Below are 27,803 nucleotides of genomic sequence, written 5' to 3' on the forward strand. Positions count from 1 at the left end.
TACATTTTAGACACAATATTGTCTGTTTTTACTCTATATCACCAATAACAATAGTTCCAAATGAAGACACAGCAGAACCATTGTGCAACTCCAAGCAACACACATCAGTGTTTAATTACTGAATAAATCAGAGTTTTTGAATGAATCAATAATTCAATGATCCATTCATAAAGACTGCTTCGTTCCTGAATGAATCAGCCACCGTTTGAACGAATCAGTTTAATGAATGATTCAATGACTCCCTCATTAAGGCAATGACTTTCCGCCACCTATTGGCGGTTTTAGCTTCTTATTTATTTATATATTTATTTATTTATTTATTTGGCAGACAGAGGGTTCTGAGAGAAAGTATAAATATTTGTTTGTTTGTTTGTTTAATTGTTTGCCAGGCAGAGAGCTACAGAAAGTACAAATATTTATTTATTTAATATAAAATATATATAATTTATTTCTATTTAATTGTATGTATTTAATTGAATTAATATTCTGGCTTATACCAATATTTATATTATATATCATACTATATATCATATTTAAATTATCATTATTTTTTAGGCTCATTTCATAATTCAATATTGAAAGTATTGTTTTTAAAATATTAATCCCTTTACATTATTTATACATTTGTAATTGCAGTGTAGATACATGTAAATGGTGCTTTAGACGCAGCTTCTGTGCCACTTCTACAGTGCAAAAATGGATTTTGTTGACATTTATTTCATTTGATTAGCAACAGCCTATAGTGTCTTGTTATTCTAATTTAATTTCTTGATTAAACATAAGAATTTGACTTAAAAGATGATGCATATATCTAATACGGGTAGAAAAACTCCCCTAGAAATCAGTTTAAGGGGGCAAATATTGCCTTGTTATGGTAAAAGTTAATTTGTGCCTCTGCTGTGAACTGACCACCACACAGAATATGAAGAATATGAAAAGCTTTGGTAGTTCAGCCAAGGTACCAGCACAAAAACACACTCAGCAAATATTGTCTAAATATAGTGATTGACAAAATCCCGGAAAATATCAAGATAAAAATTTTTTGTCAGTATCACTGCTGCCATTGTGTGTTATCATACTGCCCTCTTCTGGTGCACTCTAGAAATGTTTTCTCCTGTTTCAGGTATGGCACACACCATAATGTGGGTGTCAGAGACTTACCTCAACCCTTGGGGGCACCACCTCCTCTCATCACCCCTAAACCTCTTCCTCGTGACCATCACCCCTCTCCTTCCACTCCCAGCAGCCTTTGGAACCCCGTCTCCCTCCTCAACTCGCCCTCAGACCGGCCTCTATCCCACATCCATCCTTTCTCAGGCCACACAAGACCAAAACCTCTTGAAGAGGAAGTCAGGCCCTCTTCCATGCGGATGAACAACCTTCTGGAGCCTGGAAAATACCTGGCGGATCTGGAGAAATCCACCCAGAGCTTTCTGAACCAGCAGAGGGCCGCCTTCACCCAGTCTGGACCTGCAGACAACAGGCAGCCTCACGGTCCGGCTCTAGAGAGGACAGACCCCATGATGGTGTATGATCAGGCTCTCCAGCAGCACAAGAGGCTAGTCAGCAAACTAGACCTGGAGGAGAAGAAACGCAGGGAAGCCAGAGAGAAAGGTATGAAGTGGTAGAGTGGAAAATGTCAAAATGTCTTTTATTTATTTGTTTGTTTGTCTGTCTGTCCATCCGTCCATCCAAATATTACATATAATATCTATCTAAATGTTTCTTGAGAATCAAGAACTGATGAGTAATGATGCTGAAAATTCAGCTTTGATCACAGGATACATATGCACTCAGATTTCTTCTTTCATCCATATTGTGTCTTTCACTTATGTGATAATCTTTTGCCTTTTTCAGGTTATTACTTTGAATTAGATGACTCTTATGATGAGAGCGATGAGGAGGAAGTTCGAGCTCATCTGAGGAGAGTCGCTCAGCAGCCTCCTCTCAAACTAGATGCATCTACAGAGGTACAGTGACACATTTCATCAGTGCTCCTCAAATGTCAATGTCAGCTTGATACAAAAATCAAAACCACAAACACAACTAAATCAACAACTACAATCTATAAGCTACCACGAGTGAAATAATGCAACCATACTTGTATTCACGCTGGGAACACCAACACAGAAAAGCTAGTATTTTATATCTTATAGTGCTGCAGACATCACATCATGTGAATCAAATTGATCAAATCTCTCACAATAGCTATTTTTTCATTCACATTTGCAAATTTAACTTATGCGCAAAATTGGAGAATAACATATATTTGCCATCCCATGTGTTCAAGAGAACAAAACCATCACTTCCTGGGAAATTGGAACAAAATATCTGTAATAAAAAATGGAAGCTGCTGCAATCAGGGAAGCCACTATGGCTCTTTTTTTTACTATATCATAAATGACTTGTGCATTTTTAGAATTTATGTGCATCTTGCCATTTCCATCCAGCATTTTTTTTTTAATGCGATATCCCGAAACGCGCATAAAAATAAGTGGATGCAGACATAGTTAGTGACTGTCTGTTTCTTTTCTCTCTGCAGAAGACAGAGTTTTTGGGTTTGTTTGGACTGACGACTCTCTCTAAGCGAGATGAGCTCCTGGAGATGAAGAGAAGGAAGAGGAGGAGGATGATGCAGGAGAGAATCCCTTCACCCTCGGTGCAGAGTAAAAGGAAAACTCCATCTCCTCCCCAGCCTCCCCTCACCACACGCTTCACCCCAGAGGAGATGGACCGCACTGCTGAACTAGATGACAAGAAACACTTCCTCAGCATGTTCGACCTGAACCATGTCAGTCTGGATGAAAGAAGAAGTACGTACAGTACACACATCAACACACTGAATTTTGTACAAATACTGTCACAGTCACACTACCAGTGTTGAAGATGCTGGAGAACTTTACCTAATAATAATCTAATCATTTGGACATAAATATTAACAAAAACAAAAATTAAATACAAATGAATAAATATTATTACTATTTATTTTAAAATTATGTACAACTATATAATGTCATACTACGTTGCATAATAAAATGTAATTCATTTATGATAGATATATATATAATATGAATATAAGAAAAATATAAAAAATATAAAAACAAGACATTCTTAATTTTTTTGTTTATATTGTGTGTGTGTGTGTGTGTGTATATATATATATATATATATATATATATATATATATATATATAATATGCTGTATGTATGTGTGTGTGTGTGTGTGTGTGTGTGTACATATATATATATATATATTATATATATATATATATATATATATATATATATATATATATATATATATATATATATATACTGTATATCAGAGGTCTTCAGCCCTGCTCCTGGGGACCCACTGTCCTGCAGAGTTTAGCTCCAACCCTAATCAAACAAAACCGAAGCAGCTTGGAAATAAATTTTGCAGGATAGTGGGTCCCCAGGAGCACGGTTGAAGACCTCTGCTGTATATATATTTTTGGTTAGTTCATTGAAATGAACTCTCTGAACTGATTTGCTAAAATGAATTGGAGAGAGAGAAGATATTTGACAAGAATGATGTTGATTATCTATTTTATTTTTTTTTACCTCAGAGAATAAGAAGATTGAGGACTTGCTAGAAGCCATCAAACAGAAAACTGTTACTTTGGACACCCTCAGATACGCCTCAGATAGACCCTGTTCTAGCCCATCTGCTCCAGTGTCTGGTAAGATCGACAGATACAGATTTGGCTTTAACCAAATGATTAAGATTTGGCATTATCCTTCGATTCCTAAGTCCTGTTCTATGCTTTTCCCATCATACAGCTGTCTCACATCTCAATCAGTCAGTCAGTAATGTTCACTCTGAACCCCAAAATCACTCACCTGAAAACCCTCTGCCTCAAGACCCCCCGGCACTGGCACCTCTCCAAGCTCAAAGCCAACCCAAGATGACCTCCCCGAGCAGAAGAGCTCAGAGCCTGCAGGCCAGCGCTCGACAGCCCCTCGCCCGGCCGAAGGACCAGCCTCCTGGGCTCAATGGAGTAAAACTCAAGGTCTGGGAGCAAAGAAACTCTGAGGAGTTCGCACAGCACTTTCATCAGTCTGTGCTGCAGTCTACTCAAATATCTCAGCAGAAACAGAAAGGTGACATTGGCTACCCTATAATTATATTTGAGATATATATATATATATATATATATATTACCAGTACAGCCTGCTTGACATGTATTCCAACAGGTGCCGCTATTGGGACGAATGAGCAGTTTGACCCCCCTGCACGTCCACCTCCAGGCCTCCAGAGGGCAGTCAATAAACTCCCTAATGGACAGACCAATGGCCACTCTTGCCATTTATCACCTCTCCACAACTCTCCAGGGGTGAGGAATGACCTTTCAGCTGGGGAGGGCATCAGTTCAGATGAAGATGAGGAAGAGGAGCCATTCAGTCCTAGGTGGAAAGGGATTGAATCTATATTTGAGGCGTACGAGGAGTACATGGAGGGTGAGTTTACAGCACTTGATGAGATTCAAACTAACATTTTTTGGATAAATATGTGAACATGAGGAACTTTTTGCAACTAAGCAGATAATTGAATTTGGTTGTTAAAGGGTTAGTTCACCCAAAAATTAAAATCATCCCATAATTTACTCACCCTCAAGCCATCCTAGGTGTATATGACTTTATACTTTAAGCCAAACACAATCAGAGTTATATTAAGAAATATCCTGCCTGTTCCAAGCTTTATAATGGGAGTGAATAGTAACCAAGATTTTGAAGCCCAAAACAGCACATCCATCCATCATGAAAGTAATCCATATGACTCCAGGGGGTTAATAAAGGCCTTCTGAAGCGAAGTGATGGGTTTTGTAAGAAAAATATCCATATTTAAAACTTATAAAAACTATATAACTTACTTAAAACTAAATAATCACTGGTTTCCAGTAACGGTCGTACGTGAGTCTAGTTCCGGCGGAAGTGTGACTTCTGAACTGATGCATGACGTATTGACAAACGCGGACACACAGAGGATAGAACAAAACAAAACACCGGTCACAAATTAGAATTTTTAAAGGGAAATGTTGGAGAAGCTTAAGTTTGTTGCCAGCCCTATTTGATTGAACCGCGAGAGGCGTCTACACTCATCTAAGCTACATCCTACGTCATACGTCGGGTCAGAGGTCACTCTTCCGCCGGAACTTGACTTGCATACAGCCGTTACCGGAAGCCAGTGATTATAGTTTATAAAGTTTTAAATATAGATATTTTTCTTACAAAAACCCATTGCTTTGCTTCAGAAGGCCTTTATTATCCCCCTGGAGCCGTATGGATTACTTTTATGATGGATGGATGCGCTTTTTTGGGCTTCAAAATCCCGGATTCCATTCACTCCCATTATAAAGCTTTGAAGAGCCAGGATATTTTTTTATATACCTCAGATTGTGTTTGGCTGAAAGAAGAAAGTCATATACACCTAGGATGGCTTGAGGGTGAGTAAATTATGGAATAATTTAAATTTTTCAGGGTGAACTATCCCTTTTAAGGTGTGGTCAAAATTTTGTCTGTTTTCAGTAGTGTTGATGTATGGAGCACAGCTCACATAGAACTCACTTTCAAACGAAGTAGCTTTCTGTTGGTCAATGTGGCGATTCTGCCTGACCAACTTGAACCTGTTGCGAAATCTGCATTGAGAAATCTTTCACCCTCATGAGAATTTCTCAATCGTAAGAATTTGTATTGAAATGACTGGATTTCGTCTCGAAAATTCGCCAAACAACAGTAAATGTGAGCACTCCTTTAGACTGCATTGATTTGTCTTTGGTTGCAGGCGTCTGTGGACAGGATATTGTCTTTTCAGAGTGTACGTTTGATTTCTACTGTATGAAGAATGATTTCTACAGTGCATTGCTCACTTGTCCCTCTCTGTGTCTCAGAAAGAAGTATAGAGCACCAGGTTCTCCAGAGTGAGTGTAGACGCCTAGAGACGCACCATTACAATCTCTCTCTGACAGCTGAACAGCTTTCTCATAGTATGAGGGTAAGAATATATTATTTTGATATCTATACATTATATTATTTTATTTTCTATAGATTATTATATTTTTATGTTTTATTATTTTTACACAAAAAAGGATACCAAGTATTTTTGCACACTAAAATCATGTTGGTTTAATAACAAGTATTTTAACATTTATGAATTGAAACAAATGTTTTATCAACGTTACTGGAAGAACATTCAGCACAAATTAAGATATTTTTGATGAAATCCGAGAGCTTACTGGTCCCCCATTGACTACAATGTTATTACCACTTTCAAGGCCCAGGAAGGTAGTAAAGACATTGTTAAAATAGTCCATGTGACTACAGTGGTTCAACCTTAATGTTATGAAGAATATTTTTTTGTGCACAAAAAACAAACAAAAATAACATTTTTTTTTCAACAATTTCTTCTATAAATAGTTATTTTTGTTTTTGCACAAAAAAGTATTCTCGTCGCTTAAGGTTGAACCACTGTAGTCACATGGACTATTTTAGCGTTTTTTTTTACTACCTTTCTGGGCCTTGAAAGTGGTAATAATGTTGTAGTCTATGGGGGGTCAATAAGCTCTCGGATTTCATCAAAAATATCTGTGTTCTGAAGATGAATGAAGGTCTTATGGGTTTGGAACGACATGAGGGTGAGTAATTAATGACAGAATTTTCATTTTTGGGTGAACTAACACTTTAAGCAGTGAGTTGCGTCGTTCATTGTGCCGGAAACACACTCCTGCCTGAAATTTGTCCTTGTTGACAATAACATTATCAGGAGCATTAGCTCCCCCTTGTGTCTGCTTTGAAATCTACTAAAAACTTTGACAATGGATAATTGGGTAAATATTAAATAGATAACTAAGCATATATTGTGTAAACAAACTTATTGAATTCATTATTTAGTTGTCCAATGTATTTTTTATCGTATGATAATAACTACTACTATATAATGTATTTTTTTTTTCTCTCTTTCCCCCATAATTAGGACCTGTTGGCACAGAAGCACAATCTAGCCCTGAAGAGAGATCGTATGCAGGCTGAACTGGAGCACTTCAAGAAATGCTTGGCATTGCCGCTGCTACACTGGCACAGAGGGTACTACAAGAGGCCTTCACCGAGGTGACCTTACTCGCCTTTATGATGGACGTGCTTATGAAGAGTGGTTGGTCAGTGTAATCGCTGGGTCAATGTGGCCTCACATGAGAACTTAATCGAAACGTGTGATTTCAGCTTTGGCATGAGAAGATAGTCAAAACTATTGGTCATTCTCTGGTGCCAATGTTTGATGCCTCACTGTGACTCTCTGCACTACAAGTCCAACCACTATATACAGGATCTAATCTCTGAACAAAACAGGTGTTCAGCATATCCATACATGACTAATGGACTAAATCTGATGGGACATTTGAAAGACCAATGCTAAGAGGTGCAGAAAACCAACCCGGAGCTGTTCACATGCAAGGCCCTGGAAATCAGCTAATGTGGAATTCAGTTCAAATGATTTAATATTTATACAGTTTTTAAAGGAATATTATTATGTAAAATACTGTCAAATCACATTTTGTATGTTTTTATTATTAATGATTAATTATAAAAAGAACTGTAATTTGGAAAAAAAAATATTTTAATGCTTTTTGCTGGGGAAAAAAATGTGTTCATTGGGTACTGCTGGTCAGAAATGTTGGTAAAAGACAGAAATGAAGTGAGGTTCTCATTTCAAAATCTCATCAAAGGTTTCAGTTTATTAATTGTAATTGTAGGAATGTCATGAAAGTAGTGGTCTAGTACTATTTAACAGTGTTCCTGTATGTTTTGTTATTCTCTTGTTGTCACACACCAAATCAAAAGTTCTGTTACCAACCAGTACATGGCTGTTTTTTTTAGGCTGTCACTAAAAAAAACAATCAAATGTGGGTATCACTTTATAATAGCTTTCATTAATGACTCATTAATAACAAACAGTAGATCAGCAGTTTATGTACATTTAAAGTATATATACTGAAAATACATGAATCATGAATACATTTGTGAATGTACATTAATTATTATGGAGGACCATTTGTGCTAAGTCAGTCAAGCAAACGATCATGTGGATGATGGAAAAAGCATTTAATTAATTAATTAAAAAAAAAAAATCCATTAATAAATATGAATAAAATAAATGAATAAAAACAGATGGATACAATATAAATGAGAATATATAAATAATAATTATGAAATAATAAGAATAATCAATTGAATCTGGTATTTTTTGTTTAATTCATACAATAATTAATTTATAGGTCATTTTGTTTCTAAAATGATTATGAAATGGCACAAATGGGCCCCTATAAATTAACATTCAGTTAAATACTGTTTGTTACAGACTTATTAAAATTATAAAAATAATTATAAAGTGTTACCCAAATGTTTGTTTGTATAACTTGGCCAGTATAATTTATTTTTCAACCTACAGCTGCCAACAGTCATTTAGCTTGTGCATTTCATACAGATTTTAGTGCCACAAAGTTTTGTACAGCAGTGACTAGTGAAAAAACACAAATGAGCTGTCACTGTATTATTAATTATGACATAAACCCCCAGTTTCACAGACAAGGCTTAAGCTAGTCTTAGACTGAAATGCATGTTTGAGCTTTTTTAATGGAAAGCAACTTGCACTGACATATTTTAAACTGTCACTTCCATTGTTTTGTCTCAAGATGCACACCAGGAATGTTTTTTTCTAGGGCACGTTTATAAAAGCTACTTAAATGTCCTAATTGAACTAAGGCCTAATCCTAGCTTATAAGCCCTGTCTGTGAAACCGGGCCATAATCACACTTCATGTGTTGGTTTTTATAGAAATGTCCAATGCTACAAATCGAAAAGTGTCTGTCTTAAGATGTTAATTCTCTACATTTTCTTTGACACTTAAAATGCAGACCTAAAGGCCTGTAGTTATCATTGCATATTGTTTCAAAGAAGAATGGAGTATGGAAATCTGTATATCTGTTTGTAAGAAATGGAAAGGAAATGGTACAGCTATTATAGTTATGGCAGGAAAATGAAATGTTTTTAGTTGTAATTTTTAGTGGAATGAAATGTGAGTTAATATATTTGTTGAAGGTAGAAATACTTATTTATGGATATATAGGTGTATATGCTGAGAAAAGAGTTTGAAAAAATAATTTCTTGCCATATTTTGTTTACAAAAACTCTCAAGAAAGTAATGAACATGATTCATGCACATACGTAACATGATCTTTCAGTTGTTTCTTGACTCTATATGATTTACAATGCAGCAAAATAAACAACTTGATATTTAAATGATCTCCGGTCTATACTGTATACATATAAATACACACACAGTAGTGGCCAAAAGTTATGTCCAGCCTAAGAAAATTGACATCTTCACCCTTTATTTAAATATTACTCATTTGTTAAAGATTATATTGTAGTTGTGCTTGGAGTCAATTGTTTTATTTGTGATAACACAATGAAACATAACAAATTGTGCCAACATAACAAATTTTTGGCCAGGCTGTTGTACAGCTGTTGTCTCTTTTTTTGTTTTTTTGTTTTTTTTCTTTGAGGTTTTTGTTTTTGTATGTTTTTTTTTTTTTTTTTTTTTTTTTTTTTACATAGAAATAAAACCTGTAGCTGTGGTTTGCCTTTTAACCAAACGATTTTGACAGTAGTTTGCCTTTTGGCCAAACAATTTTGTCAGATAAATACTGTACCTTATTTAGTATTTAAAATATTTAAAAAATATTTTTAAAAAATTCCTCATATTTTGACGGTTTAATCAAACTTGTAGGGTCATAAAAAACAAATATCCCCACCAGACATCACTTTGGCCACTACTATATATACAGTTATAGTCAGAATTATTGGCACGCTTGGTAAGTATGAACATAGAAGCCTGTAAAAATAAATCTGCATTGATAATCCTTTTGATCTTTTATTTTTTAAAAATCTAACCTTTCATCGAAGTAAAAGAATTGAACATGTGGGGAAAGTCTCTTTTTCTCCAATACACGTTGGCCAAAATTATTGGCACCCTTTAATTCAATATTCAATAGAGTCATCACCAATAAATGCCTGATGAGTTGGAGATCAGAGATCATTCCTCCATACAGGATCTCTCCAGATCTTTCAGATTCCCAACGCCATGTTGCCGTCTCTCCTCTTCAGTTCACCCCATTCATTTTCTATAGGGTTCAGGTCAGGGGACTAGGACAGTCATGGCAGAAGCTTCATTTTATGCTCAGTGACCCATCTTTGTGTTGATTTTGATGTTTGTTTTGGATCATTGTCCTGATGGAAGATCCGACCTCTCCCCATTATAAGATTTTTAGTAGAAGCTAGAATTTTTTGATTTTTTATCTGTTGGTATTTGCTAGAACCTATAATGCCACGTGTCTGAACAAGATGTCCTGGACCTCCAACAGAAAAATAGGCCCACAATATTAAAGATCCAGCAGTATATTTAACCGTGGGCATGGGGTACTTTTTATACCCATCTGGTAGGTTTGCTGCCAAAAAGCCCAAACAATATGTGATGATGTAGATGCCATTTGATCATTTTTTAGGCTTTCTGACCACAAGACTCGACTAATCTCTGCAATTCTCCAGCTGTGATCCTTGGAGAGCCTTTGGCCACTCAAACTCTCCTCCATTAGGACGATATAGACACACGTCCTCTTCCAGGCAGATTCGTAACATTTCGTAACAACACTCTTTTGCTGCACATCAGAACTATATTCTTTGGTTTTATTCATTGTGATGAGTGATTAAGGGAATTTGGCCTTTGTGTTTCCTCATATTTGTACTCTTGTGAAACAAGAAGTCATGGCTGGATAATTTCATGTTCCTAGTCACCCTGGTGTGCTAAAAAATATGAAAGGGAATATATTTCAGAGATATTTTTCTCATAAGAATTTCTAGGGGTGCCAATATGTTTTGGAGAAAAACATTCATTTCATAATGTGATTTTGTCCCACTCTTAATTGTTTTACTTCAATGAAAGGTTAGATTTTTTGCTAATTTTTTGAATGAAAGATCAAAAGGATAAATGTTGATTTATTTTCACAGCCTGAACTGTTGATACAAGGCAGGATGGATCCATGCTTTCATGTTGTTTACGTCAAATTCTGACCCATACCATCTGAATATCGCAGCGGAAATCGAGACTCATCAGACCAGGCAATGTTTTTCCAATCTTCTATTGTCCAGTTTTGTGCTATTTAATATTTATTATAAATAGATTTTATATAAATTTTTAATTTATGTTCCTTTATACTGTATATTATTGTTATTATATTATTTACATATATTTGTATTATTTTTTAAATAGTTCAGTTGGACTGCACTTTCAAAGTAACCGAAAGTATCTTGCAGCGAGTTTATGTTTGCTGATAGCTAATGAAGGTTACCAGGCTGTTTTTACTCCTCCCCTGCTTCACATTGTTCTGTTGAAGCTTGTACTCCAGTTCGTCCCCTGCAGCATTTTTCATCACAAAGCATCTTCTTCAGCATCGCGTGCATTCAGTCCTTCAGTCTCCCCAGACCTGAAGGCCACCTTCATCTGGTTTAGCAGGTCATTCAGGTCCTTTCTGATCCACAGCTTGGAAACAATACATCACCTGTGATAGAAAAAATCAGTCTTTGCGGAGACTTTTACTTGAAAAAGTAACATCATCAATGTTATTTGCTAGAATCTGCTAGAATGTTTATAGGCTACACTTCTAATAGGTCTGTTAAACCACAAGTTAAAGGAATAAAGAGTTTACCCAGAAATTAATATTCTATTATAGTATCATTTACTCATCCTCATGTCATTTCCAAACCTGCATGAGCATCCTAGCTTTCTTTCTTCCATGAGCACAAATCTTACATATTTAAGATTTATGAAACTTATGAAAAAGACTCATCCTAAGAACACATTTTCAATTACAACCTAGAGTGCTTATCTGGGTAAAAATAAATGTACTCTTATATTGTAGTTAGTCATTCTTTTGAGTCAGCTTCTTTTTTTTTTTTTTTTTTTTTGATAAATCGGTTGGTCCACTTCATAATTGATTCACTGAACTGGACTACACTTGCTCTTGAGTTCATCTGGATTCAAGGCTGTTAAAGTCAGCGTGAAATGGAAGTTGCAATAGTCTTTTCTTCCCTATTGTGACTTATAGCCGAACAACAAGTCCAGTTGTTAATGCTGTAGGGGTTTTTTTTGTTTTTGTTTTTTTGTTAAAACCATAGGAAAATGTTAGTGTTCTTTAGGCTGCTGATATTTTGAAGGCTGCTGATTTTTGTTCATCAGCTGCTACAAAACGTTTTGCCAAAAGAAACAGAATAAAGATGTTTTATATAAATGTTACTGGAACATTTATATGGAATATAAAACTCGAATCGGAATCAATAAGCAGAATCGCTAAAATTCAAACAATACCCAACCCTAATGGTGACTTTAAGAACCCACTGAAGTGAAATACCATCAGTGGAAGATGATATTTCCTTAATTAACTGGGCAAATAACTTTAACTTTGAAACTGGATATTATGTTTTACAGTTTTTCTCAATCGATTTGACACATTTCTCCAAAATCAGGTCACTGTTCTCAAAACAGTTAACACAGTAATCTGAACACTTTGTAAATGTCCTAAACAGGTTGTAAATTTCCCTTCATTTCATGCAAATTTTAAATCACATGCATCATTTTTTCAAAATATTGTGCACAAAATTACCAAATGTTTTCACAGTAGTTCATACAGCCAACCAAAACTTTAATATATCAGACGAAAACAGTTGCACCTCTTTTTATTGGTTTTACAAAAATCACAATCATTTATGCACCATTTTTCCAAACACAACAAACAAAACATTTTTGTTTTATTTGTTAAAATCTCAGTTGTACTTGGAATGTTCTTAATTAGCCCCAAATAAATATCTGCTGAGTATAGTAATACACACAGCACAGGAAATGCAAATTTACACAGCAATCTCAATTAAAAAAATTATAAAAGAGGAAAAGAAAAACAACAACAACAAAAAAGAAGAATTGGAAAAGGAAGAGATGTAAGAGTGAGAGGTTTTGGAGAGGACAGAGGAAGGGTAATAGGAGGTAAAGAGAAGAGCAAGGTGTAAGAGGAGGGAGGAGAGGTAGAAGAATAGGGTACAACCTAGCCAACCTAGATGACCATGTCATAAGTTATGGTTTTTCCTTGAGAGAAGCTGGGCAGATAGTTCAGCCCAATATAAACATTGTGCCACAGTCAATGTCCCTGAAATGCTCCAATCCACTGGTGGTGTGGCACACAAAGCTGTCTTGGGGCCAGGCTTCTAAATCGTTTAAATTCCCTCAATGAAATCAACTTTCCCCAGGGTGATCAGGAGCAAACTGAGCGAAACTGTGTAGTTATGGGACAATGTCCACTTTCACCATTCAGCACCGGTACAAGAGTGGTTTGAGCATCACCCACATTTCAGGATAGTCTTTCTTCCAGCATATTCTTCTCTTGGAGATGGAAAGCATATGATCACAACCTTTACAACCAAGTAAGTCTTCTTCAAGTGATGGAAGAGGCTTGTGGAGTAGTTGAGGCACATGGATGGATCCAACATTCACTGCAATTTTCCCCTGATGCATGACTCGTGAAAATATATGCTGAGATGTTGATTTGCCAAATTCTTTGGCCAGATGTAAATGTGAGGCAAGATCTATAAAGTTCATTGATTCAATGATTACAGTACATTTATTTATTTATTTACTCATTCATTTATTTATTTATTTTGCTAAAACTCATCATTATACAACTAAACTTGTCATTAAAGAACTTTGAAGAACACAATTAAAGAAGAAGAAAAACATTTTCATTCATGTATTTGTGTATCTACAGCTGAATTTGTTATCAAATCAACAGAGAACACACTTGTAATTTTGTTGTTAGTATTTATTTTTGATAAATGCATTAATAGTAAAAACTGCAGTGCTTCATTATACAGTGAATACTGAACTGTTTTGCCAACATAAGTGTGTGTTTAGTTTGCTGTGTTAATTGTTTTGAGAGCAACTACATTCATTTGGAGAAATGTGTCAAATCGATTGAGAAAAATTGTAATTTCTATAGGCCAATGCAAGTGAATATTTAGAAACTGGCCACCATTGTCCTCCCACAAACTTAAGTGAACTCACAGCTTTTTGTCAGATAGATAGGCTATCTCACAGATCACCCCGTCTTCGATATTTTTAATTAGGCTATTGGTCTATGTACAGATGCGTCAGACAGGCGCCTGTTGCGCCGCGTTTCGCAGTTGTTGCTGCATCTATGGAATTATACGTGTCTGGTTAAAAATAGTTAAACCTTAAAAAACACATCTCGACTCTTGTACTCGGCTCAATTTAATTGCACCCCGTCCAACTGTGTTGCGCGTCTTATGTAAACGCCCGCTTACCTGTTCAAAGAAACGCGCAGGTGAACAAGATCACGTGACCCTGTATTCCCCATACAGTGATTCTAGGCGACAGACTCAGTGTAACCGCTGCGCACCTTCCGCGTTTATGTAGCTGGTCAGCGAGACATGACAAGCATTGCTGGCAACATCTACAGTCTCTGTTTTACGGTTAAAGTGCGTTTGTCAACTTTATGACAAACTGTTTTACACGTACATTCTTTCATGAAAGGATTTATCAGAGGACTGCGATGTGGCGTTGTCATTTGATTCTGTACCTGGCATGTCTCGCGTATACTCAGTCTGCGGGTAAGACTCCTTTCTATCTATCTATCTATCATATATCTATCTATCATCTAATATAGTTTATGTATATATAAACTTTAAAGTTTTTTCTACTGTTATTTTTGTATTTTTACTGCTATTGCCCCTGTAAAAAGATTTGGCTCATTTAACACTGACCTTTTGTGGGGCAAGTTGTCACAGTGGAATCTGCCATTAAACAGCCTATTAAGGGTTTAGTAGTAAAACAATTGTGGGGAAAAAAAAAACATCTGAAAATAGTAAAAAGTACAAAAATGTCAAAATTTTGTTTTGACCTGTAAATATTGTAATTAATCAATTATATAAATGTAGGCTATAACATTTAAAACACGTGACAACTTACCCTGACTTGACATTTGAAAACGTGAAAGAACTCTTGTCCTGAGAGCACGGTTCATCACTGTAGTTTTATTGTTTTCACGTTTACACAACAAAAATACGATGATGTTCCGATGACCCCTTACATTTAAGTTGTTCTTCCGGTTAATATTGTTCCGTCCATGCAAGCATTTATTCAGGACATTGTTTGTCTACCAGGGGGAAAAAAAAACTCAACCTGTAAGGAGAACTTTGTACCTGGTAACGGCCTGTTCAACACAACTGCTCCTGATTAATGATTGAATGAAGTTACTGGCTGCAGTGCAGAACAATAATCTTACATTACACAGATCTTAATACTGGAGCCATAGTGACTATTCAATATTGACAGATCAATGATATGAAAAATGCTTATAACCAAAGGCATTAATCAACCTGAAACTAGTAATTAACCTGTTATAACATAAAACATAACATAGGTTATTTAGATTGTAAATTCCTATCAAGTGCATTCAAACAGCATAATGCTTTTGCCAAACCTGTTGTCAGTATGATACACAAATTACTCTTCTGCCTATATGAGCATCCAGCATGTTGACATTTTTTTGTGTTTGTAAAGCACCTCATATGATCATCATATGATTCACCTGCACGGGTAGAAGTGGCCATAAAACGAGCAATCCAGTGTAAATTTGTTCTGCAACAAGAGTATGTTCTGGAACAGTCAATATTTGCTCTCATAACATAGTTTTTTTTTCCCTCTGCCACTCTGTTCCTCCCTAACTTTGAATCATTAGTATTTAAATGTATTAGTTTACTTGACATTTTTGTCTAAAGCCACAATATATATATATATATATATATATTTTTTTTTTTTTTTTTTTTTTTTTTTTCACTATGTGCTATTGCCTGGGAATTGAATCATTGACATTCCTAGCACCAAGCTCTACCAGTTGAGTTACAGGAGCTACTTACTGTTGTTTCTTCCTACCTGCTTTGAATACATACAAATTTAGTTCTACGCTCTTATTTTCATGCTTGTATACTTTATATCTCACTGCATATCAAATATATGAACTGTTGAATGTCAACTTTAAGAATTGGATGAAGGTGGAAACATATTTCATAGTGGATGTACATCTGATTTCACATTTTATGTTCCCTACTAGAAACAATTTTTATTAGATTCTTTAGCAGAGCAATTGGCACTAAGGCCACAAGTACACAAGTATGCAAATGCTGGGTTGGCATATTGCAAGAGTACAGTCCCATTCCACATACTTAACCTACTAAACCTTGTGTACTAGTAAATAGGGATGCAGCAATATTAAAATTCTGGCCGATACAATAAGTAGGTATTCTCTCATACAAACTTTCGGCAGCACTGGTGTCTATTGTTGTTGATTCTCCAGTAGTTTGTTGTTATTTTGTCTCCTTTTCTTTTTCAACTGTGAAACCACGGCCCGGGCTAGTGTTGCCACCTTGTGGACAAACTAATTAGCACAAAAAAATTCAAAGCCGTGTGCAAGCTGAGCGTACATTGTACACGTGTTTAGAAAATCTGGCTGCCATGTAAAGTACGCGCATACTGTACTGATGATGATATTTATGTCACATACACTGTACGCAACCCTAGCGTAAGCATAAAAACTGAAGTATGCTTTGGGCTTAATGTTGCAGATGAATTCAGGACAATATTTGATCCAACCCAGGCTCACTGGAAAAAACATTCCTGTGGCGAGATTTCTGCAAAATCACTGCATTTTACATGTTTTGCGACACTTTCAAAATGAAATGTCCAGTGGTTCTAAAAGCTTGTTCAGTTTTATCCGAAACATGATTGTGAATCCTGCCAACGTTTTATGCTGGTTGTTGTACGTATCACAGTAGCTCGGGAAGATGAAAACACATTTGCTAAAGCAATTATGCCATTTTAGCTTGTTTCTACCAGTCTTTGAACTGTTTTATTGCGTCCGCATCACAAGTGCAATGCTGTACCAGGTGAGCTACCAAGCAAGTTTACCATCTCAGAAAAGGTAGTTATGTGATGCAAACGTCAAAAGAAATTAGTTTACAAATCATGTACGACGCATGCAAAAATGTAGCTAGAGTCACATTTTTCCAATGAGCCTGTGTTGCAACGATCACATGCTGCTTGTTGTTCGTGCTAACATACTGACCTGCGGGGTCATTGGATTTGTTATTAAACAGCTTATTAGGGAGGTCTGGGTTATTTTTTCCATCACTTCCCTTTTCAAAGGAATTTCTTGGAAAGGTGTTTTCCATCAAGTCACATAGAAACAAATTAGTAAACCATTTCTGGTTCTTACCTACTTTGAATCCTCTGAGATTATGTGTACAGTGGACTTTAGAAAAAGTGTTTGATACAGGTCAAACCAAATGACCTGACCTGATTATCTTGCTTCTGACCACCACAGCATGTCCAAAGTTTGTTGGTTGAAGGATTTATGGACCTACTCCCAAACTCTGCCCATACTGGAGTTTTCCAACCATTTTCCCGGAAATCTACACGTACAATATTTATGTAGGCAGTGATTTCTATTAAACATCAGTGTCGTTTAATGGACTCATCACCAGCCAAGCTTACAAATGAATCTTCATAATAAAGGCCTATTAAATTAACTTTTTATGAACCCATTTCCATTTTATAGCATAAAATACCATATACATGTAGGCAGACATTTTACTCAAACATGGGAATATGAAGCAGTGCTGATGAGAAACAGCCTCACCTGTGTGTCAGAACAGTTTCACTCATCTCTCTTGAGATTAGATATCCTCCACAAGACTCTAACAAGGTTATGCTAATAAAGAAGTCATTGTTTTTATCTGAGCGCCATTCAGGTGTGATCATTCCATAAAGCTCTAACTGTATTAAGAATCTAGCAGTTTATTTGTGACACAACTTATAAAAAGTCACTGTATACATCGTAAAAGGCCCGTTTACTCTAAGGATGATAACTATTACAAATAACAATAAAGATATTTCCTTTTTTAACTTAATTTAAACATTTTGACAGCCAATCAGAATCCATTCTGTTTTAAGAGCACAAGCATTTAAAGCAGCAGACGACAAAAATGCAGCACACTTACAATAAACAGAATGATATTGTGTGTTGGTGTGGAAGCTAATATAGTCATAGTTATCGTTCTTATAGTATGAACAGACCTTAACACACTGATGCTCACATATTTCTCATTTTTCTCTCTCAAAACAAAGATCCGCTTTGTAGCAGTGTTCCAGAGTTCAAGCATGATCAAACTCAGTCGGTTTCTGGGACGCTTGGCCACAGCATGGTCCTCCACTGCAAAGCCTCCATTGGTTTGAACCACACAGATTCAGACTGTAAAGACCATCTGAAGTGGGTGAAAGACGGCACATCGCTTACCAACCTTACCATCTACCCTCAAAATATAAAAGACTGGTGTGTATATGATGCAATAATGCCCAACACTGAATACAAGAAAATATTGAGGCCCAGACTGAAAACATATGAAAGAGACTTAGATACTTTATAATGAAATTAATCTTAATGACTGTGTTCTAAATACTAGCGTACTGCATACTGTGCAGTATACACTATGTACTGTAGTGCATACTAATTTTTTTAAATCGTATGTGAAAGTTTAAAAAATATCTCCACTTATGCAGTGCTAAACATTTCAGTCAGTATGTGGCTATGTTGTTTTTGCACAGCCTCTTTACATTGTGCTTATTTCAACAAATGCCGTCCAGATTTCTGGAAATAAAAAATTGTTCTTTTTAATTGGATTTTTAACCAAATTGTCTGTAAAAGAGTCTACTTTTCACCATTCAATTAAATAATCAGTTAAGAAGGAGACGTTAAACATTTAGGCTAGGATGAGGTGATTTCCAGTTCACTTAATTGACTAGCTTACAGCAAACAATGTCCAGACTATTTAAATGTTGAGCAAGCTGTCTCATTGGCTGCAGGGTCAGCAGAGACTTCAGCTTGTGCCATATGGTAATGGTGTGATTGCTTGCAGACTGCATGTAAAAGACCTATCAGCCTGTGCTATCTAGGAGTTTCATGACTAAACAAAAGATTTTCACAGGGTATGATGACTTTCTATAGGCACTGATATACAGTATATCAAATATATGATATATAGTCATCATACCCTGTGAAAATCCTTAACTTTTGTCACAATTACACACTGGGAAACAAAATACATCAAGTCTAACTTTTTTGAGCTGTATATACACATTATAGCCCTCATCATCAAAGTGAAAATAACATTTTAAAACATTCTGGAGGATTATTAAAAATTAATTAGTGAAATACCTGGTTTGGTAAAGTAAGAATTCACCATGGGGTTAAAGTTGTAAAAAGGCACAAGTAAGGAAGGCGACAAAAACATTTCGCATGTTTGGTGAAAAGCAAACACAGCACACCACCCAAAACACACCATACCTACTGTGAAGCATGGTGGTGACAGCATTATGTAGTGGGGGTGTTTCTCATTAGCGGACTGGGCAATTGGTCAGGGTTGAAGGGAAAATTATGCTGCCAAGTACATCCAAATTCTTGAGGAAAACCTGTGTCCCTCTGCTAAACAGCTGAAGATGAACAGGTCATTCACCTTCCAACACGACAATGATCCTAAACATACATACCTCCAAAAGAACAATGCAATGGCTTAAGGATAGGAAGGTGAATGTCCTCGAGTGGCCAGGTCAGAGCCCTTACTTAAATCCGATAGAAAATCTGTTGATGGGCTTGAAGAGAGCAGTCCATTGCCACTTACCATAGAATTTGACTGAACTTGAGCAATTCTGCAAGAAAGAATGGGCAAATATTCTCCAATCTAGGTGTGCAAAGCTAGTACAGACATATCCAAAAAGAATAATGGCTGTAATTAAAGCAAAAGGTGGCTCTATAAAGTGTTAAATCAAGGGTCTGATGACTTTTCCAACCCTGTTGTTCTAGTTTTTCAGTATTTTTTATTAATTTTCAGAACCATTGCCTAAATACATTTCTTTTCTTTTCTTTTCTTTTCTTTTCTTTACTTTTCTGTTGTTGTAAGGCTGGAAAGTTTTTTTTTTTGGAATGGGTTTTGATGTCAGTCTGTATGACAAATACAGTAACTATTTCAAGGGGTATGATGATGTGTACATATATGTGAAAATATAAAGTAAATATCCAAACACTTGGCAGGTACAATGATGAGGGTTACATCATTAAGAGCAATGATCTAACACTGACCCTGAGAGATCGGGCTGATTTTGGTGTGTATTTCTGCATGGTGAGGAACAGCACAGCGCAATTCAACGTAAAAGAATACAGTAAGAAACAAATGCCTTATTTTAGTCTTTTAATATTACCACCAGATTATACTTATTGTCATATTCTTTATCCACTTATTCTTACAAATGCCCTAACATTATAATATAAAGATATATTCAGATATATTCAGATTCTTCTCTGCAGTTCTGTGTACTTCATATAGTCAATAATAAGTCTTATCCTATTTTTTTATCCCAGAATCCCCTAGTCACAGCGGAGCAGTGGTGGCGTCGGTGGTCTTATTGGTTGTACTCGCTCTTGCAGCGGTGGTCTATTCCAAGTGTAGACTCAACTTTAAACTGTGGTATAAGAACATTTACGGAGAGTATGAGCTTAATGGTTAGTCTGCATTCTGTTCATTAAAGCCCTTTTCTTTTATAACATTGTATTTTCATTTCATAAAGATGTTTTGCTTTTTCTCAGATGGCAAAATGTACGACGCCTACATCTCATATGTCAACAATGAGAATGACAGGAAGTTTGTCAATTTTATCCTGAAGCCTCATTTGGAGAACAAGTACAGTCATAAACTTCTACTCAACGACACAAACATCCTTCCTGGAGCCGGTAAATCTTACAACTATATTCAGATTTATATGGGCATACAGTTAAATAATTACTGCAGTCTTCAGTCACATGATCCTTCAGAAATCATTCTAATATGATGATTTGCTGCTCAAGAAACATTTCTTATTATTATCAATGTTGAAAACAGCTATTTGAAACGGAAACCATTTGTTCCATGTCTTTACTGTCACTTTTGATCAATTTAATGCATCCTTGTTGAAAAAAGTCGAAAGTGTTACTTAATTTATGGATTTAGCAGACACTTTTATGCAAAATAACTTACACTGTGGCAAGGTGCACATTTTATTAGTTGCATTCCCAGGGAATCAAACCCATGACTTTGGCATTGCTAGCGCCAATTTTTTTTTTTTTTTTCATGTATGTATATATTTATATTATATTTACTTATTTATGTAAAATAAAAAAATATTTATGATCTCTTTTAAAATAATAAGTCTATAGACAGTGTAGATCCCATAATTATTCTTCAAAATTCATTGAACACTTGACATAATATGACATATTTAACAGACAGCACTTTGTTTTTTGTTTGTATCAAATATGATTTCATCTTTGACTAAGCTCTATTGATAGTCTAGGAAACTGCACTATTTCTTTAAAAGCACAACATGTGCATTGTGTCTTCTTTTCTCAGAGCCGTCTGCAGAGCTGCTGATGAGCATTAGCCACTGTCGACGTCTGGTTGTGGTGCTTTCTCAGTCGTACCTGGAGCAGGAGTGGTGCACGTCCAACTTCAGGTATCTGTTGTCTCTTTCTTGTTTGGACTTTTATGTTTAGTTTGAGTTAGTTTCCTGTTTCTGTTTTGTAGTCTTTTGTAGTTCGTTTGGATAGTCGTTTGGAACTTTCTCCGACTCAAACAACTTTTTTGCCACTAATGTAACCAGAGCCATGTGGGCAGGGAAAAATAATACTAACCAATAAATTTGTAATGTAACGTTTCCACCCTCTCACGATCCATGCTATATTATTATTACATTGTATTTTCGGATGTTTTTGAGTATAAATCAAACTATTTCAAAAAAAATTTTGCCTAATGATATGACCTTTACTGTTAGATGCTGTTTTAATGTTCAGACAGGGTCTGTGGCACCTGATGGATCTGTCGAGGAAGCCCATTTTCATCATATTTCAGTCGCAGCAGAAGCAAATAAGCCAGGACATCAGTCAACAGCTGAGACAACACCAACCTCGAATCACAACCATCACCTGGGGCGCACACTCCATGGTGAGACCCTCACAATGCTCAATAAATCTCTGAGATTTAGGGTAAAAAGAAACCTAATCATTTTCTTTCCCTTCTCACAGACCCCTTCTTCTGGGTTCTGGAAGGAGCTTGCGTTGGCAATGCCGCGTAAGGTGACTTTTCATAAGGAATCAGTGGGCGATCCGCAGACTTTGTTGCAAGGCGATAAAGATCCAATGCTCACGCAGCAGCCTGATTACCTGGACTGCAGACTGGACCCAGATCCCGCAGGAGACCTTGGTATGAATCCTGCTTCTTGAACTAAAAAAGTATCTTCTTTGAGTGTTATTCAAACAATGCTATATGATCTAGATTATCTAGACTTTTTAATTCTTTTTAATGGGAATGTTAGCAAAACATTCTAAAAACATATTTTTAGCTGAGATGAAGTCAGTGTATTATTCCTGCTTGCCTGTCTATTTTATATATAACTTGCATTTATCATTTGTTCCCTTCATGTTGACTTCATGTTCTCTTCAATTTTCTTTAATGATGAAACTAGTAACATTTATAAAAAAAAATATATATATATATGTTAGATGAACTTCCAATTCCATTCCAAAAAACATTTAGCAAATATTATTAACATCATAAAGACATTATGAGAATGTTGTTCTAAGAACGTTTTCTCTCAATGTTATGAGAATGTTCATCAAGTAAAAATAACATTATAAGGACGTTTCATGAACGTTGTACTCAGAACGTATTGATAACATTATGAAAACTTTCAGCAAATAATAATAACATTAAAAGGATGTTCTGAGAATGTTATCCTAAGAACGTTTTCTCTCAACATTATGAGAACATCAGTCAAGTACAAGTAACATACTAAAGACGTTACAAGAACGTTGTTATGAGCACGTTTTCACACAACATTATGAGAACATCAGTCAAGTACAAATAACATCATAAGAACGTTCCAACAATGTTGTTCTAAGAATGTTTCCTCTCAACGTTACGAGAATGTATTTTAACTATGAAAACATTATAAGACTGATCCTGAAACATTATTTTAGTATAATTCTAAAAATGTCCACCTTCAGGGTCTTTTTGCTGTAAAGCTTTTAATGATTTTTATAAAGTAAAAGTAAAGTAAATGTAAGAATAACTTTTGTTATTGTTATTATATTGTTAGTAATATTTTGTATACAACAGTTCAGCGGCAAAAATAAGAAACAACAACGGAGTGTCTTTAAAAACCCTTTTTCGTGCATAACTTTGAATCCGCCACAGATTCAAATCTCAAGTTGGCAGTTTAACAGTTGTGACCAAGCCTCCGTTACAAATTCTAAAACATCACTTTAGAATTAGTAACAAACACTGAGTGACTTAATTGAAGCTGCTGTATTATGCTGTATTAATAATATGATATTATGAGAAAGAGATTGACTAAACGAGTGTATTACCTGCATCTGATATAGCATTTATTCTTCAGGTCAAAGTCCATAATATTATATCCATTATAAAAAATCACTGTGAATGTCCGCTGAGGAAAGTGAAATCTTTGTCTTTGTCCTTTTACAGTTTTTTTCAACTGCTTACATACAAAATCCTTGTCACACAATTTCTGAAACCTGACATTCAAACACCAGAACCACACACCAAATCAGCAAAACCATACAATAAATCTTGGCCTTCAACTCAGTTTTCAATTTTCATAAAACACTTTTTGCAAAACAACACACAATTCTCTATGTAACACACAAAACTCTAACAGGAAGTATCTTGATTTCCTTTTTCAAACACAACCAGTAAAAAACTACATAGTTTGGCTTTAAACTTGCTTTCGTGTTTACCGTGAAATTTTGCCAATTACTATCTTGTACATAAATGTACATAGGAGCTCATGAAAGAAGAGCCTTAGGTTTTGAATAACTGTGTATATATGATATATCCAAAAATAGAATATTATGGCAAAGGTGTTTGCAACCTAAGACAAATGTTTGCTTTTGAGATGTGTTTGTGATATTTTGAATGCAGTGCTTCATTTTGCAAGAGATGTGAGGCATTTTGCATTTTGTGTGTGCAATACTCGGAATATGTGTGTAAAGTTTTGAAAAAAAGAGGCAAAGTTTTGAAAATGTGTGTAAGCAGTTGAAAAAAAACTGTAAAAGTTAAGGGGATTTCCCATGACACAACTTCCTTGTTTACAACCAGTCCCTTTCAGTTTGCTACTGATTCACTCATAAAGACAGTCTTTGCCGCCATCTAATGGCGTAATAATGTAACTTTCACTAAAGTCCATATCACAATCGCTAACAGATCCTTTCTCACCAAATACGGCATATTATTTACATAAAATAATATTTATTGAACAATAATATTTAAATTAATAACAATAGCCATTATAAAAGACAATAGGAAATAACCAAGCAAACAATTCAGTCAAACGTACAAAAGTAGTGCTCAACTACAGGATTTAAGTTAGATATAGCCTAAATATAAAGTTATGAAACTTAATTTTCCCCTTAACCCAAATTAGTAATAGATTAATAAGACCAAAGATTGCCCTTTTGATATAAATGAATTATATCTCATGTTTAACCATTATCTACTGTATATAAAAGCCAGCAGACTGGACAAGATTAAGCTGTTCTCTGCGGGTACATGGCCGCTGACAGCCTGGAGCTCACATCTCTGAAAACGTCCAAACAAATTGTCAAATAGGCGCTATGTTTATATATGAGTCACATATTTGAGGTCTAAATAACTACATTTTTTGCCAAAAAAAAAAAACTCTTAAAACTACATTCCATGACAGAACAACAGTAGTTTTTGTAAAAAAACATTGTGGATTTCCTCGAACACGTGACAGTTGACTCAAGCGGAGTAATACAAGAGGTGAAACGGTTCCACCTGGGGGAATATTGCACAGCTGGAAAATGCTTCCAACCAAACAGATTCGAGTACCAGAACGAACTGTTGTATAAATATATATATATATATATATATATATATATATATAGAACCTTTTTTTTTTTTAACCTTTATACTATATATATAGAGAGAGAGAGAGAGAGAACCTATTTTTTTTTAACCTTTATACTATATATATACAGGTGCTGGTCATATAATTAGAATATCGTGAAAAAGTTCATTTTTTTATTGTAAATTATTTTAAAAAATGAAACTTTCATATATTCTAGATTCCCTACATGTAAAGTAAAACATTTCAAAAGTTTTTTTTTTTAAATTTGTTGATTAGAGCGTACAGCTCATGAAAGTCCAAAATCCAGTATCTCAAAATATTAGAATATTTACATTTGAGTTTCATTAAATGACCATCCCTACAGTATAAATTCCGGGTATCTTTTGTTCTTTGAAACCACACTAATGGGGAAGACTGCTGACTTGGCAATGGTCCAGGAGACAATCATTGACACCCTCCACAAAGAGAGTAAGTCACAGAAGGTCATTACTGAATGGGGTGGCTGTTTACAGAGTGTATATCAAAGCATATTAAATGCAAAGTTGACTGGAAGGAAGAAATTGGGTAGGCAAAGGTGCACAAGCAACAGGGATGACCGCAAGCTTGAGAATACTGTCAAGTAAAGCCCATTCAAACACTTGGGAGAGCTTCACAATGAGTAGAATGAAGCCGGAGTCAGCGCATCAAGAGTCACCACACTCAGACATCTTCAGGAAAAGGACTACCAAGCCACTTCTGAACCAGAGACAACGTCAGAAGCATCTTACCTGGGCTAAGGAGAAAAAGAACTGGACAGTGAACAGTGGTCGAAAGTCCTCTTTTCAGATAAAAGTAAATTTTGCATTTCATGTTGAAATCATGGTCCCAGAGTATGAAGGAAGACTGGAGAGGCACAGAATCCAAGCTGCTTGAAGTCTAGTGTGAAGTTTCTGAAGTCAATAATGATTTGGGGGGGCGTGACGTCTGCTGGTGTTGGTCCATTGTGTTTTATCAAGTGCAGAGTCAATGCAGCCATCTTCCAGGAGATTTTGGAGCACTTTATGCTTCCATCTGCTGACAAGCTTTATGGAGATGCTGATTTCCTTTTCCAGCAGGACTTTAGCACCTGCCCACAGTGCAAAAACCACTTCCAAGTGGTTTGCTGAGCATGATATTACTGTGCTTTATTGGCCAGCCAATATGCCTGACCTGAATCTATGGGATATTTTCAAGAGAAAGATGAGAAACAGTCGATCCAACAATATGCAGATGATCTGAAGGCTCAATAGTGCCTCAGCAGTGCCACAGGCTGATCACTTCCATGCCACACTTCAGTGATGCTGTAATTTGTGCTAGGAGCAAGTCATTTGCTGTAATATGTCCTGCCGATCAAGTATTGAGTGCACAAAAGAACATACTTTAAAGAACTTGAACTTTTCTGTTTTGCAAATCCATTTTTTGATTGATCTTAGGAAATATTCTAATATTTTGAAATACTGGATTTTGGACTTTCATGAGCTGTACGCTCTAATCATCAAAATTTAAAAAAAAAAAACTTTTGAAATGTTTTACTTTACATGTAGGGAATCTAGAATATATGAAAGTTTCATTTTTAAAAATAATTTATAATAAAAAAATGAACTTTTTGATGATATTCTAATTATATGACCAGCACCTGTATATATATATATATATAAAAGAGCAAGCTGTTCTCTGCAGGTACATGAGCGCTGAATGGCCTCTGACAGCCTGGAGCTCACATCTCTGAAAACATCTAAACAAATTGTCAAATAGGCGCTATGTTTATATATGAGTCACATATTTGAGGTCTAAATAACTACATTTTTGCCTAAAAAAATTAGTTATTTGGGAGTCTAACCCCCGGTTTTACAGACAAGGCTTAAGCTAGTCCTAGACTAAAATGTATGTTTGAGCTGATTTAACTGAAAGTAACTTGCACTGACAGGTCTTAAAATATGTCAGTGCCATTGTTTTATCTCAAGATGCACACCACTAATGTTTTTTTCTAGTAAACGTTTATAAAAGCTACTTAAATGCCCTAATTGAACTAAGGCTTAATCCTTGGCTTAGGCTAAGCCATGTCTGTGAAACCGGGCCTAAAGGTTCATTAAAAATAAATTAGGTTCCATTTTAAAAAAAAATTTTTTACTATCATTTCATGTGTCGGGTTTTACAGGGTTTACATTATAAAGGGTTACAACATTTTACTGTACCTATTTTTTACTGTGTTTGCCTCACAGGTTTGCGTTTGCCCATCTACAAGACCCTTCCCTCCAAAGCTCCGGTGCTTCCTGCAGATCCAGGTGTGACGGATGAACCCAAACCCCCAGAGATAGATGTGTCTGACCTTGGCTCAAGGAACTATGCCGCCCGCACAGACTTTTACTGCCTGGTCTCAGAGGACGATATCTGAGACACACACTCCTGTTCCTTTTTGCACTTTTAAGTCACTTTTCCCCCAATGATTTCATGTTACTGTCACTGTTTTCTTAGTTTTTTTATCTACACCTGTACAGTTTTGCATTCACACTTCTTTATGTTTTTATGCAAAATGTTTAGTAACATTTCATGTATAGTCATAGGGATTTTGGTTGTGTATATATTTGAATAAAGTTGTGGGGTCCATGTTTTA

At 35.7% G+C, this 27,803-nt stretch overlaps 2 protein-coding genes and 1 long non-coding RNA gene across 4 annotated transcripts in view; 2 read left to right on the forward strand and 1 right to left on the reverse strand.

Moving 5' to 3' along the window:
• The window catches only part of gse1a (Gse1 coiled-coil protein a), a 37,224-nt gene extending 27,906 nt beyond the window's left edge, over positions 1–9,318 (forward strand). Inside the window, exons 9-16 of the mRNA XM_051884215.1 lie at positions 1,124–1,614; positions 1,858–1,970; positions 2,543–2,813; positions 3,591–3,704; positions 3,805–4,125; positions 4,219–4,482; positions 5,913–6,016; positions 6,995–9,318. Coding sequence (XP_051740175.1) covers positions 1,124–1,614; positions 1,858–1,970; positions 2,543–2,813; positions 3,591–3,704; positions 3,805–4,125; positions 4,219–4,482; positions 5,913–6,016; positions 6,995–7,132 — 1,816 coding nt within the window. The 3' untranslated portion in view covers positions 7,133–9,318. The remainder of the gene's footprint in view (positions 1–1,123; positions 1,615–1,857; positions 1,971–2,542; positions 2,814–3,590; positions 3,705–3,804; positions 4,126–4,218; positions 4,483–5,912; positions 6,017–6,994) is intronic.
• LOC127507243 (uncharacterized) lies at positions 1,439–18,316 on the reverse strand. Of its 2 annotated transcripts, XR_007928297.1 has the most exons (4): positions 15,107–18,316; positions 14,902–14,993; positions 11,424–11,633; positions 1,439–1,577 (listed from the first exon to the last, which is right to left on the reverse strand). It is a non-coding gene; the product is annotated as an uncharacterized LOC127507243 (long non-coding RNA). The 2 variants fall into 2 exon arrangements; XR_007928296.1 differs by lacking the exon at positions 1,439–1,577 and having other exon boundaries at positions 7,734–11,633.
• sigirr (single immunoglobulin and toll-interleukin 1 receptor (TIR) domain) lies at positions 14,450–27,803 on the forward strand. Its single transcript, XM_051884216.1, has 9 exons — positions 14,450–14,748; positions 18,323–18,527; positions 20,283–20,410; positions 20,610–20,750; positions 20,835–20,978; positions 21,634–21,736; positions 22,074–22,224; positions 22,305–22,482; positions 27,412–27,803. Exons 1-9 carry the CDS (start codon positions 14,634–14,636, stop codon positions 27,582–27,584), a joined length of 1,338 nt encoding a protein of 445 aa, XP_051740176.1. The 5' UTR covers positions 14,450–14,633; the 3' UTR covers positions 27,585–27,803.

The sequence above is a fragment of the Ctenopharyngodon idella genome, chromosome 24, assembly GCF_019924925.1.
Source record: "Ctenopharyngodon idella isolate HZGC_01 chromosome 24, HZGC01, whole genome shotgun sequence".
Classification (NCBI taxonomy): Eukaryota; Metazoa; Chordata; class Actinopteri; order Cypriniformes; family Xenocyprididae; genus Ctenopharyngodon; species Ctenopharyngodon idella.